At 55.1% G+C, this 13,356-nt stretch overlaps 1 protein-coding gene across 2 annotated transcripts in view; it reads left to right on the forward strand.

The window, feature by feature from the left end:
- Nucleotides 1-536: 536 nt before the first annotated feature.
- The window catches only part of Hvcn1 (hydrogen voltage gated channel 1), a 28,758-nt gene continuing 15,938 nt past the window's right edge, over nt 537-13,356 (forward strand). The window contains exons 1-3 of one of the 2 annotated variants that reach the window (XM_055605969.1): nt 537-653; nt 1,086-1,140; nt 5,307-5,439. In XM_055605969.1, coding sequence (XP_055461944.1) covers nt 5,419-5,439 — 21 coding nt within the window. In that variant the 5' untranslated portion in view covers nt 537-653; nt 1,086-1,140; nt 5,307-5,418. Of the gene's footprint in view, nt 654-942; nt 1,141-5,306; nt 5,440-13,356 lie in introns of those variants that run through there. The other variant, XM_055605968.1, reaches the window with a different exon arrangement.

A 13,356-nucleotide genomic window follows, 5' to 3' on the forward strand; every position in this document is an offset into this window, starting at 1 on the left:
CAAAGGGGGCTGTGCTTAAGACACAGAGGGTCTGGAGGCGAGGCTAGCCCACCCCTGCAGGTGGTTACAACAAAACAAGTGTTCTAGATGACCTGCTTACTTAGGCCAAAGTGACATATTGGTTTTTTGAAGCTGAAGTCACCGGAACTGTAAGGAACAGGGCATCTAGGGTCTCCCAAACAGCAGCCATGAAGGGCTGGAGCATGCCTCTCGTCCCCCTGACCACGGCCTCTGGGCTGTGGTGGGTCTGATTAGGCACGCTAGGAAGCCCTTCCCTGAGGATCTCACACACAGAGAGATATGTGCACACCGTCTCTAGTCTCTGGTGACAGGAGGGAGAAAGGTACTTGGGAAGTGGGGGCAGGAGGGGAGGTCAGGGAAGGACTCCAGCACCTAGGACAAGGCAAGTTGCCTTGCTGAAGAGTCTCAGCCCTGTGCAGACCCTGGTCTTTGTCATTTGAGAGCCACTTCGGAGTTGGGGCCTCTCAGCTGTGTGGGAGCGCACCGGTTGCCCCCTTAGGCCTCTGAGTTTGCATGGAAACTCCCGCCACGCCACACCCCCAAGGACATGGGACCGCCCCCTTGGGCTCTGCAGAACAGGGGTGTGCCTGAGCCTCTGCCCTGGGATGAGAACCGAGCTGGGCTTCAGCCAGGTAACGAGGGTTTGGGGGGAGGCCAGCGCGCCCCTCTTCGGTCCAGCCTTAGTGGCATCTCAAACTGAGGGCAGCTGCGATCTGCTCCCTGCCCTGAGCGCCAGGCTGCCGCTGGGCCCCAGAGGGAGGAAGGAAGGAAGCCCCAGCCACCCTCTATCCTCGTGATTCTCTGCTGCTCCTAGGCGGGATCTTTATCCATACTGGCTTTCAGAGAGGGGGCGGGGGATTAGGCTACAGGAGGGTGACTGAGTCCCAGGCTGGTTTTTAGACCGTGACTGCCCACCCGCCATCCTCCAGGGGCAGGGGGTCAGGGAGGAAGGGGTATTGACAAGCGCCTCCTCTCCTGGTGTGTGTTAACCTGGCTCCACCGCCCTGGCTCCGCCACACCCATCACCATCACCACGTAGAAGTAACAGTGTCCCCCTCTTCCAGGTGGAGAGAGCCAGACACTGCACAGCAAAGGAGGCACAGCCGGAACTCCCAGCAGGTGGGTGTGAAGCCCTAAATCCTGTTCCCCAATCCCGGAGCCCCGCTCCACAGCCACCCCAGGGAGACAGCAGGAGGGAAGGGGGTACCCAGGAGGAGGCTCCAAGACGCCAGCCCACCGGTGCACCCTAGCAAGAAGCCCAGTTTAGCAAAGCCTTCTGGAAACAGTTTGAGCACCCTTCTGTTTGGTTCAGGGGTGCCAAGGAACAAGAACCGTGGCCGGGCCAGGGAAGACTGAGGGCAGCGTGCACTTCTCCCCTTTAGAAGTCGCCCTGCACCTATTGCCACTGGATGTGGGGCTCACTACACGCCTTAGCCGTGGGACTCTGCCTCCATGTCTCCGTGCCCTCCTCTGCCCCACGGCATTCCAAATGGTGCCTACCTCCTGGGACTGCTGAGATGACTGGGGGAGACTTAGCAACCCCCCACCCCACCCCCCAGATCAAGCACAGGGTCACTTGACAGCTGTGTTCCTCTAAGCTTGCCCCTCAGAAAGTATTTCTGCATCCCGGTCATTCCACGTCAGGTTGGTGGGGACTTTCTGAGGTTAGCAGTATTTCCTGACTGCCCACCAGCAGCTTGAGGTTTCTTGAGTAAGGCCAAGGTCAGGGACAGCAACTTCTGCCTCCCAGGCTCCCCTAGCAGAAGGGCTGGTCAAGCTAGGGTTTTGAAAAACTCGGGGCTAAGACTTACCCAACTGCAGAGCTGCTGGCCAACCCACAGCCCTCCCTGGCCATCGTTTAACAAGAAGGAGGAAGCCCAGACTGTTGGTGTCCCCAGACTTCCTTTCCCAGTAGAGTCTTCATCTTTCTTTCTAACTCCCATTCCATCTAGGGCAGCCACAGTTCTGGCCTACACAGATCCCAAGTCTGTGTTGCCACGCTGATGCCCAAGTCCAGACCTCCATCCTCTGTGGCTCTCCCCATCATGTCCCTGATGCTCTCGTCCTTCAAATCCGCAGTGTTCCCCACAAGCCGGGAGCCCTGGTGGCTATCCCCAGACCCCCAGTCCTGACTGTGACTACTGTTGTTGTTGTTGTTATTTTGGTATTTCGAGACAGGGTTTGTCTGTGTAGCCTTGGCTATCCTGGTCTCACATTGTAGACCAGGCTGGCCTCAAACTCAGAGATCCGCCTGCCTCTGCCTCCTGAGTGCTGGGATTACAGGCGTGCGCCACCATGCTCACCCTGACAATTATTCTTAATTCATATCTCCTGCCCTGCTCTCCTCTGCCCACTCCCCACTCTGTCCTCTGAAGTTCTTGCTTTCAGAGGACCTTCCTCTTCCTGGAACACTTGTCTCCACAATTTTCTTGATGTGCGGGAAGCTCCCTCGAACTTCCTCAGGAGTCTGGCCACGCCACCGGACGAGCCACACTTGCTTCCCATCTCGCTTTACTCTTCATTCACCCACCAGGCAGGTGGTGAAGTGTGTTCGCAGCCCTGTGCTGCCCTTGTCACGTGGGTCGTCTCCAGGCCCCTTCCCTTTTGCTCCCCGAAACCCAGCATGCTGCCTGGCACTGAGGAACGGCACAGACAGCTCCAGGCTCCGCTGCTTGCTAAGTGAGCACACTTATCAGTTCCTGTTGCTCAAAAGCCTGCTTTTTCCACCTCTGCACGCACACAGACCTCAGCGCCCCCTACGCCCTGCCTGGCCTTCAGTTTCTCCTATTTGGGTGTCTGGGTGTTTGGAGGATGGCTCCCTTGGCGTCCACTGTGCCGCAGGCTCTACCGCCCAGGCCCGTGCTAGGGTTTTTTTTTGGATCCCTTCTGGAATGAAGCAATCAGGTCTAGGATGTAGCTAGCCATCTGGGATTCCCTGTTACTGGATGTCTGTCTCTCCAGCCACGGCGAGGTTTCTCCATGGCCACCCGGCGGCAGGAGGGGTTGAGTCTTTGAATATCTTCCCCAGACTGGTGCCATTTTTCTTTTTGTAACTAGGAAAATAACTCAGGGCGGGGTGCTGAGAAGACACTCAGTTGGTAACATGCTTTTGCAAGCATGAGGATGAGTTTGATATCTAGCTCACGTGAAGGAATATGTGCGCAAGCGCGCGCGCGCACACACACACACACACACACACACACACGGTGTGTAGAATGCCTCAGTGGGGTTCTGGGATCGGGGGCGGTGGGAAACCCCCTCTGTGCCCACCAGGATCCTCACTGCACCCCACAGGGGAGTGCTCACGTTGCAGTTAGCACCTCGGCCTGGAGAGCACAGCCACACTGTGGTTCCCGGGATGTGATGCGTGTCCTCCGTTTGCAGCCTTTGATGGTTTAAAAAGTGGCCCATCTGTTCTCTCACAGCCCTGGGGGGCACGAGCCTAAAAGCAGTTTCCCTGGGGTAGATGGAGAGGCCGCCAAGGCTGCCTTCCTCCCTCGGGCTCCGGGTGGGTCTGAGGGCCCTTGCCAGCTTTTAGGGGTGCCCATAGCATGTACAGCCTCCCTCCTTCCGCTGTGGCAGCCATCGGCATGTTCAGGCTTCTCTCTGCTGGCAGCACCTTCCCTCTCGCATGGAGGCTTGCTAGACAGCCCCTCTTGATTCCGGGGTGTCCCCTCCCAAACCCCTGGCAGCCTCCAGTCACACGGCCTTGAATTTAATCACTGTGCATACAAGAAGTGACAGATTTCTGGGCTCAAGGGGGAAAGGCCTGGGTGCTCCGGGAGACAGCTCTTGTACCCTTCCCTAAAAGGAAATGAGTGTGGTTCTGAGAGAGGAGCATGTCACTCACATTCATGTCAGAAAAAAGTGAAGGGGAATGTGCACAGGCCTTGGGTGTGAAGAGAGAAGACCACAGAGGGACGAAGAGATGCCGGGCAGAGTGCTTCTAGGAAGGAGGCCCACGGCAGATGGAGACTGAGTCAAAAGTTTTGCTATATGCCCCCGTCACCTATGTTAAAAATAACTTGGAAAAATCGCACCCAGTCACTCCAGAACCAAAGAGAACAAAAAGAGCCACCCATGTCCAAAGTTTTCCTTTAAGGGGGGGGGGGGTTTGCCGAGGGCGCCTGGAAAGGTGGCTTAGCAGAAGAGAGAACACACTTCTCAGGAAGACCAGCTCCGTTCCCAGCACCCACACTCGGCGGCTTACAACCACGTGGCACTCCAGTGCCAGGGAATCTTCTGTCTGGCCTGTGAGGGCACTCACATGTTCAATCCTACACACACACACACACACACACACACACACACACACACACACACACTTGAAAAATAAACCTTAAAGAAATTACTTTTTGGGAGGTGCACACCTTTAATTCTGCAGTAGGGAGGCAGAGGCAAAAGGATCTCTGTAAGTTCAAGGCCAGCCTGCTCTCTATAGCAAGCTCCAGGCCAGACAGGGCTACATGTTACAAGCTTGTCTCAGAATTTCTTTAAAAAAATTGTATGTGTGCGTGTTTTGGGAGTGGGGGTTGAGACAGGGTTTCTCTGTGTAGCCTTGGCTGCCCTGGACTCACTTTGTAAACCAGGGTGGCCTCGATCTCACAGGGATCCGCCTGCCTCTGCCTCCCCCAGTGCTGGGATTAAAGGCCTGTGCCACCATGCCTGGCTGTGTGTGTGTGTGTGTGTGTGTGTGTGTGTGTGTGTGTGTGTGCGCGTGCGCACCATGGCACATGTGTGGAGTCCAGAGGGCAACCTGTGGGAGTCAGTTCTCTCCTACCATGTCGGTCCCAGGGATTAAACTCAGGCTGTCAGGCTTAGTGTAGCACTTTACCCACTAAGCCATCTGGTCATCCCATTTTTTAATTATTATTTTAATTTTGAGACAGGGCCTCACTATGCAGTCTGGGCTAGCTTTGAACTCGTAATCCTCCTGCCTTAGCCTGAGTGCCGGGTTACAGGTCTATCAGCATGCAACCTGCTGGACATAGTTGCTGTCAGCCCTTACTGTGGTGTTTTCGTACACTCCACAGCAACTTTTTGACAGTTCCTTTTTAACAGCTTTAAAAACGGTTCCTTTTTAAAGGCTGCATAGTATTCCACTGTGTCACTCTTGTTCCTCTGTTGGTGGATGCTGGTCATTTCCGTTCATTGGCTATGGTGAGTGCTTCTTATACATGCTGGAAAGCGGATCCATCGCTCAGGCACCTGTTTATTAGTATTTCTAATAGTTTGACTGTTTCCCCAGATTGTTCACTTCCAACATTTGGTGACCTTATTTTCAGGTGCTGTTCAGACGGACTCGTGAGGACAGATTGCAAAGCACACACTGGGTGACCGCAGGGTGACCGGTCTGCCACCAGGTCTCTCGTTGTCGGACCCTGAGACAACAGGAAAATGACTTCCCATGACCAAAAGGTATATATGGTGTCTGGAGGTTGCTGCTGTGACGGGAGAATCTCGTGGGTGTTTCTTATAGGCGTGGCAGGGGAGCCATCTGGGGGGTGGAGCAGGAGGGTCAAGGTCAAGAGATCCATCCCCGGCTACGCAGTGAGTCTGAGATCAACGAAACAAAGCAAGGCGAAGATTCCTCGATATTCAACTGTATGAAGGCGTGGGCTCAGCTTTGGTGCTGTGGGGACTTACGGAGAGGAGCCGGTGGGCGAGGGAAGATTGCTGGGATCCCCGGGAACACTGGTGGGATGATGCCGGATGTGAAATGGGCTGAGACGGGGACAAGAAGCAATGAGAGGCGAGTGACAGGGTTGGAGGGCTGGGAACACTGACCCAGGTTGCGTGCTGACTTGCTTGTGCTTTTGTGCCGTGAGCAGTGGGGTAGGCAGAGACGTGTCCCCAGAGGAGGCAGCCGCAGCTAAGGCTAGGATGGGAGTCCAGGTGGGTCTGGGGATTGGAACAAAGGAGGACGGTTGCAGGGATAAATGGTAAGATGCTGAAGGCTCCTCAGCAGCCTGTGTTTGCGTGTGGGAGCAGCAGAGGAAGTGGACATTGGAATGCAGAACCCAGCCGGGACACACCTGGGGGAACTGGAACCAGGGGGGGCATGCTGCCACCACAAAGGAGCCATCTCCACTGTTGACAAGCTGGCCAGGATCCCTTGGGGCAGACTGGCCCTTTTTTGGTCAGAGAGCACATACCTTCTGTGGCTGAGCCGGGCCTGTGCGCCATGCTTTGGAATACTTGCTTGAATAGTTTGTTTTTATGGCCTTGGACTTGTCCAGAATTCCTAGATTTTTGTTTTTAAATCACACACACACACACACACACACACACACACACACACACACACACACACGTACAGACCGATTGGCAGTTACCAGTTCTCTGGAGATAGGCTGGGCCAGCTGTCTGGACACCGACTTCCTTAGAGTCTCTTTCTCCTTTTTCTTTCCCTGCCTCTCAGTTTCCCATTCTGGGAAGTGGGAGCAATAGTGTTAGCTCACAGAGATACAGTGAAGATTACACCAAGTAGTGGTCTGTGGAAGGGTACCTGGGGAGAGCTGCCACATATATCAAAGGCTGCCGCCACAATGGGACAAGCAGGGGGTGTGGTCCATCCACTAGTCTTATTCTACAGTTCAGATGAGTGCATGTACCTGGCCCATTTGCAGGGCTTGGAAATCAGGTGTGCAGAGCCGGGGGTGGGGCAGCCCATTGGCGTACTTCCTCCGGAGCCACCGGACTTACAGTGTGCTCAGGAGCTCTGGGTTTGTGACTGTCGAGTGCCGGGTGATGCTGGGTGTGGTGTTGCTCAGTTGTGAAGGTTTGTCTAGCATGCTCGAGGCCCTGTGTCCCATCCCCAGCACTGTAGGAATATTTCCTAGTCATTCGGGCTCGCAGCTCGCCCTCCCTGTGGGACTGTTGTTGGTGCCGGGGCCAGGAAGCCTGAGAGCTCCCACCCACCAGGCAGCCCCACTCAAGTAAAGTCAGGTCCCTGACCACGAGGTAGAGGAGAGTTTCAGGACGAGCCAGACTGAAACAAAGGTGGTAGTTTATTATTTAGACAGACAGACGGACAGACAGATGGGAGAAGGACGGACGCAGCCCCAAGGCACAGATTCCAGGTTCTTGAGGAAGATGTGCTTCCTGGTCTTCTATGATGGCTGCAGGTTAAAAAAGTGAGGTCCCACGTACCCCAGCCCTCAGTGAGCACAGTTCACAGTTCAGGGCCACACACACTGTCTCGTGGGTCACCTTTCCTCTGTCATTTCGGCTGAAGTTTCTCTCAGGTAGTTGGAGACACAGACTGGGTTTCAGAGAGACATCCACTTTCTCTTCACATGTCTGTCCCCTTAAGGTTCCTTGGCTCTCTCCAGAAGGGAGCGGCAAGGGAGGGCCTGAGGGCTTTCCTCAGTGGGCTCCGTGGCTGAAGTATCACCCCCACACTGGTCCCTGGGTGACAGCTCACAGCTTCCTAGATGGCCAACTCACCCTTTCTCTGCTCTTGTGGAACAGCCTCAGCTTCTGGTACCAGATGATGTGCCTGGCTTTGCATCCAGCTCCCATTTCCTCATCATCATTGTCCTCGAGGAAAGGAGCAGGGCGCCCCCCACACCTGTTTGGACAGGGCTGCCATTTGGCCTTTAGACAGGGAACAGGGAAGTGGACGATGGGAAGGATCCTGCCCAGGGCAACATGTCAGGGTACGCCAGGGGTGAGGCCTGGCTGTTCCTTTCTCTGGAGAACCTCTGTCTCAGGCCCACACCAGCATGGGCTTCAGGAGCCTTGGGCCACATTCTTAGTGGGCCATGCGGGAAGCCAGGGGGCCTCCGTCGAGCAACCTGGATTACAGTCCGGCTGTGTTTACCACTAGCTGTGCGACTTCCACAGAGTCCTTTGGCCTCTCTGTTCCTGGTGACATCAGTAAATGAGGCCAGCCTGGACCCACGCAGCAGGGATGTGGCATTGCTGTGGAGACTCAGTGTGACGCTCTCGGGGTAGAGGATGTTCTAGGACCGGCGAGGGAGCACCACCCTTCCATCCTTGTGAAAATCCTTGCCCCCTTTAGCCTCTAAGCGCCTTCCCTGGTCTTCCAGGTGAGGGTGGGCTGAGTGAGGAGCGTGACTGTGGACAGACCCAGGTCACTAGTTCCCCCACCTGGGCTAGTCAGCCGGTACAGGGTTGTTTTTGCAAACCTCAAACTTCCTCCCCGCCCTAGTGAAGGAAAATCTTCAACACCTATTTACAGACTTCCCTGATTTTATAAATAGGCATTCCTCAGAACACAGAGCCGGGGTTGGGGGCGGGGCAGGTGGGCTCACGCTGGGCCCTGCCTCTCGCTGGGCCACACTTGATGTGTGTGTTCATTTGCACTGTTTCATCCACACTGTTGAGTGTGGAGCCTGTGGACCTGCCAGGCTTGGAAGGTACAGTATGAGGGGAAGCCTGGGTAGCCTGCACCCTGGGGGTATTCAGTCAGGAGTGAGGATGATGAAAAAGGTGCACGAGTGTATAACAGGGGGCAGGCTAGCCAGCACCCCCGAGCTGGGACACTTGGGAGGACCCTAAAAGAGGGAAGAGAAGCTAGATGACAATGTGAGAGGGATTATATAATCCAGGCCAATGGAAGCCCCCTGTGCAAAGGCCTGAGGCCAGACAAACCTGCCTAGTACAAAGGCTGAATGGAGGCAGCACAGCCCACTAGGGAGAGGCAGGTAAGATGAGAGCTGCAAGCAGGAGGAAGAGGAGTGGGCCTTGGCGGAGTAGGGGTAAAGGCTCGTTCTTTACCGTTTAGAGTAGTGGGAAACCAAAGGCATTTTAAGCAAAGGTCTAGGGCAAGGGTCCCCAACACCATGTTCAGTGCCTGGTGAGCAAGGCTGCAAAAAAATAAATAAATAAATAAAGCAGCCGCGTACCAGATGGAGCCAGCCAAGGGGAAGGCATTGGGCCGAGACTGCAGGAAGCCGCCGGCACGCAAGACTCCCCTCCCAGGGGTCACAGGCGGCACGCTGTTTCCTCCCGCAATGAGCTGTAACAGGACATGGGGTGTTCAGGGCCAGAGAATGCCAGGCCACACCCAGAGGGGTTTAGTTTTACAAGACTGACTGGTCCTTGTCCTGAACTCTCAATCCTCCTGCCTCAGCCTCCTGAGTGCCTGGAATCAGGTGTGCACCGGCAGGCCCCGTTCTCCCCAGAGTTTTTATGAGGACGGTGGTCCCTTGGGGGCCCTCCCAGGACACGTACGAAGCCCCTGGCTAAAACCATAGCAGGATGACAGCGTAAAGGAAGGGGCTGCTTGTTCAGGAGGGCGGGGCCCCATGCCGCGTCCCTCAGGGAGCCCAGGCTCTGAGATGCCCGCAGACTGAAGGCCAGGCAGGCGGGCTGTGTGAGGACAGCAGCTGTCAGCTGCCTGAGCACTGTCTATTCTACACAGGTTGAGACAGCTTCTGTTTCCAGTTGAGCCCTCTAGCTGTGGGTGGGAACATGGGTTGGGGCTGGGGAGATGGTTTAGCAGGAAAAGCAGCTGCTGTGCAAGTGTAAAGACCCGAGTTCAAATGCGCCAGGAAGCAACACACACGCTGGGTGGGTTTGTTGGCTGTAATCCCAGTCTCAGAAGGCAGAGACGGGGCTCCCCAGAGCAAGATGGCGCATGAGTGCGACTAGTCAGTTTAGGAGCTCTGGGTCTGATTGAGAGGGGCTGCCTCAGTGAATAAGGTAGAACAGCTACCGAGGATGATTGCAGACCTCAGCCTCGGGCCTGCACACGCACATGTGAAGATGCTCTCACGCACATGCAAGAATGAATGCGTGGGCATGGAGCGTGGAGCTGTGAGATGGCCCAGCTGGTAGAGTACCTGCTGTGCATGAGTGAGGACCTGAGTTCCCTCCCAGAATCCTCATGTTGGCGCATGGCGTAATCTCAGGGCTGGACGACGGCAGATCCCGGGACTCACCATCCAGGCAGTCTAGCCCGTGTGCTCTGAATTCAGTGAGAAAGCCTACAGGGGGAGACGGTGAACAGTGTCTGAGGAATGACCCCTCAGGTTGACCCCTGACCTGTACATTCACACCTGTGTGTGCACACACATGAGCACACACACACACACACATACACATGAATGCAGGAAGCTGTAAGCAGGGTCACCCTCCAAGTGAGAGGTAGAATCTGGGCCAGGACAGTAGTTGGATGTTGGGAGACACAGATGGCAGGTCAAAGGTCAAGGGTCATTCAGTTGTTGAAATTGTACAGGCTCCAGAGTGCAGGCTCAGGGTAAAGGCCATGCTTGAGGACAGCTGGCCTTCCTGAGTGTGGACTGGAGGACACAAGACACATTTGACTCACTGACATGTTTGCTGCCATATGGCAGGGCCTCAGTTTCCCTTTCTGCTAAAGAGGGAAGCCTGGATCTTTAAACCCTGATTTTACCCCTTACAATGCCCTCATTCAGATAACCTGAAGTCAGCTTTCTGTAACTAGATATGGAGGCACCCATTGTTATCACTCAGGAGGCAGAGGCAGGGGGATTTTGAGTTTGGGGCTGCTCTAGGCTACACAGCCAAAAGTGAGGGCTTTCCTGACACATTTGCTCCTCATTGCCAAGGAGCTGCAGAACAAACCTGGTCAGCTAGAGCCCATGGAAGTGAACTCGTGGCTCATGGCTTTTGGTGTAGCAATTCCACAAGAACAAATCGGACCGCTTCTACCAGCTTTAGCCCACACGTACGGCATCTCAAAGCGCCCTTGTCTTTTGGGGAGGTCCCCTTGGATCGTGTCTGTTCACAATATTGCTTTGCTTTCTTACTCGGCAACCCCTCTCGTTTACGTTTGGTTCGTCCTCTCCCTGGCACGGGCTCCCAAGCTCCCCGTGTTTGCCTCTGCTGACAGTTCTTAGGGTTGAACCGAGAAGACACTCATTCCTCTGTTCCCGGCCCACTGAAGACTACAGGCACCTCTGTGCAGTCTGCGGGGACACTCTGGGGCTGTTTCCGGGCTGACAGAGCAGGACCCCAGTGTGCACACGAATCTCATCAGGTCACGTGCTAAGGACAGTCTGAAATTTAGGGAAATGAGGTTAAGGCCAGTCTTTCCTTTACTCCCCCATTCAACATGTTACAGAGGCGCGAGGTTTTCGGTTTTTCTGAGACAGGGTCTCATATAGCTGGCCTTGAATTCCCTGGGTAGGCCAGGATGACTCTGAATTCTTGGTCTTCCTGCCTGCACCTTCCATGTGCTAAGATTACAGGTACAAGCCACAATGTCAGGCTTTCTAATTGGTTTTTATTTATTCATTTAGCTTGTGTGTGTGTTTAGGGGGGGGGCGTGCATGAGGGTAGTCATAGGGCACCTGTTTTCTCTTCCTACCATGTAGGTTCTGCTGATCACACCTAGACCATCAGGCTCAGCAGCAAGAGCCTTCACCTGGAGCCACCTTTCTAATTTTTTTAAGAAGATAGGCTTATCTAGACATGCACCTAGCTTTCAGGGAGGCTGAGGCAGGAGGATTGCTTGAGCTCAGGAGCCAGGGACCAGCCTGGGCAACGAGATCACATTTAAAAACAAAACCCTGAAGAAGCATTGTGGTGACGACTCTAAAGAGTTCATCTGTGGAGGCCCGTCCCCTTCCCAACACCTATCTCCCACCACTGATTCGTGACATATGACTATTGGCCAGTGTCCTTGCTTCCTCCGGCCTCAGTTTCCCCTTGTATGGAATGCACAAAATGTTCCCTCTGCCCAGCTGACTTTTCAGAATTATGTGAGAACAGGTGTGTTGGGGGGGGGGTTTGTCCCAGCAGAAGGGAGTGACTTGGGGTGACTTTAGCGCTTCTTAGCTTGAAGAGGTATCACTGTAATTCCTGCCTGTGACTTCATGTGACCTGGTTCTACTCCTCAGGACAAAGGCCACTTACATCCAGAGCAATTCCATCTTTATGTCCTAGGGACACTGTCAGCAGAGACCCGGATTCCAGAGAAGGCCACTTTCCGCTGCTCCAGAGTGACCCCACAGTTCAACCTGTTAATGCTCGGGGCAGGGACTCTGTCCACCAGCTGCTGGGGTTCTCTGGAACCTGTCTTCTAGAACATAGTCCCCGAGCTACACATTCCCGAGCTGAGACTGACTCTGCCATCTTCCCGGCACCGAGACCCTCAGCGCTGGGCTAGGCTGCTGTGGGAGGAAAGGCACTGTAACAAACACGGTAAATCAGCCTGCTGCCGCCGCTGTAGGGTCGTGCTGGAGTTCTGGGTCAAGGAGAGTGGAAAGCAAGTAGATGAAGGACCCCAGTGTAGCTTCTGAGAGGGGAAAGGGAAGTGGGGCAGGCACCAGGACTGGGAAGTCGGCTGCTGTGGGGGGTGGGAGTGGGGGATGGGGACTTTTCCCTCTTGCGGGTGGCAGTTTGGCCTCTGTGAGTACAGACTGCCTCAGGAGAAAGGTGCAGGTCTCTGTTGACCCTTCCCCAGGTTAGTCATTTGTCTGATGTGACACCTGTCACATTTCCTTGGAGAGGCAGCTCCCTGGTTCCATTATGTGGTTAATTTACTCATTTAATGTTTATGGAGCCCTTCCCCAGGGTCCAGAGGGACAGTGGAATGACACCCTGTGATAGCAGCTAGTGCTGGAGGGGACAACTGGGAAAGAGATGTCCAGTTCCAAGACCTGCTTGGTATATAGGGTAAGGTGGGTCCCAGGCCCGAGCCACTGAGGTGTGCTTTGAACCTACAGGAGACCCTGGAGCTGGCAAAGACAGAGAGGAGACCCAGAGAGCTAGACCACAATTCTTCTCTAAGAGTGTGGGTGGGGCAGTGGGAGAGTCAGGACCCAGCCTGGCTGGCACCAACGAGGGGGTCCGAGGTTGCTGTGTAGAGGAGACAGAGCGGGAGTGAGGAGCGGAGAGTGAGGAGGCTAGGCCAGAGGCAATGGCCATGGTAGGGACACAAGAGCTGACTTACGGAGCTGGACGGTGGAGGGACCCCACTGGAGCTTGTGCTGGCAGTGAGTGATGCTGAGCCCCCCCCCCACTCCCCGTGCCCCCAGCAGCAGATTTGGTGGAAAAGTGAGCTAGTTAGGGCCACAGCATGCTCCTGAGAGGGAGGCAACTCAGGCCAGGCTGTGTACCTGACCGTGAGCAGCCCTGGACACTGGGCTCCTGCTGAGACCACCTGAAGTGGAGAGGCCCCAGTCTGCCAAGGTCAGGGTTGGGCCACCAAGGAATCCAAGAATGGAGACTGAGCAGGGAGAGGAGGAGAGAGGTGAGGGGGGCCCGCCAAACAAAATGGGGGCAGCAGTCACTGGGATGATTGACAGATCAGAATATGGTGGGCTGAGCTGTCGTGTGTGTGTGTGTGTGTGTGTGTGTGTGTGTGTGTGTGTGTGTGTG

Source organism: Psammomys obesus, unplaced genomic scaffold, assembly GCF_907164565.1.
Source record: "Psammomys obesus unplaced genomic scaffold, mPsaObe1.curated_primary_1811, whole genome shotgun sequence".
Taxonomy (NCBI): domain Eukaryota; kingdom Metazoa; phylum Chordata; class Mammalia; order Rodentia; family Muridae; genus Psammomys; species Psammomys obesus.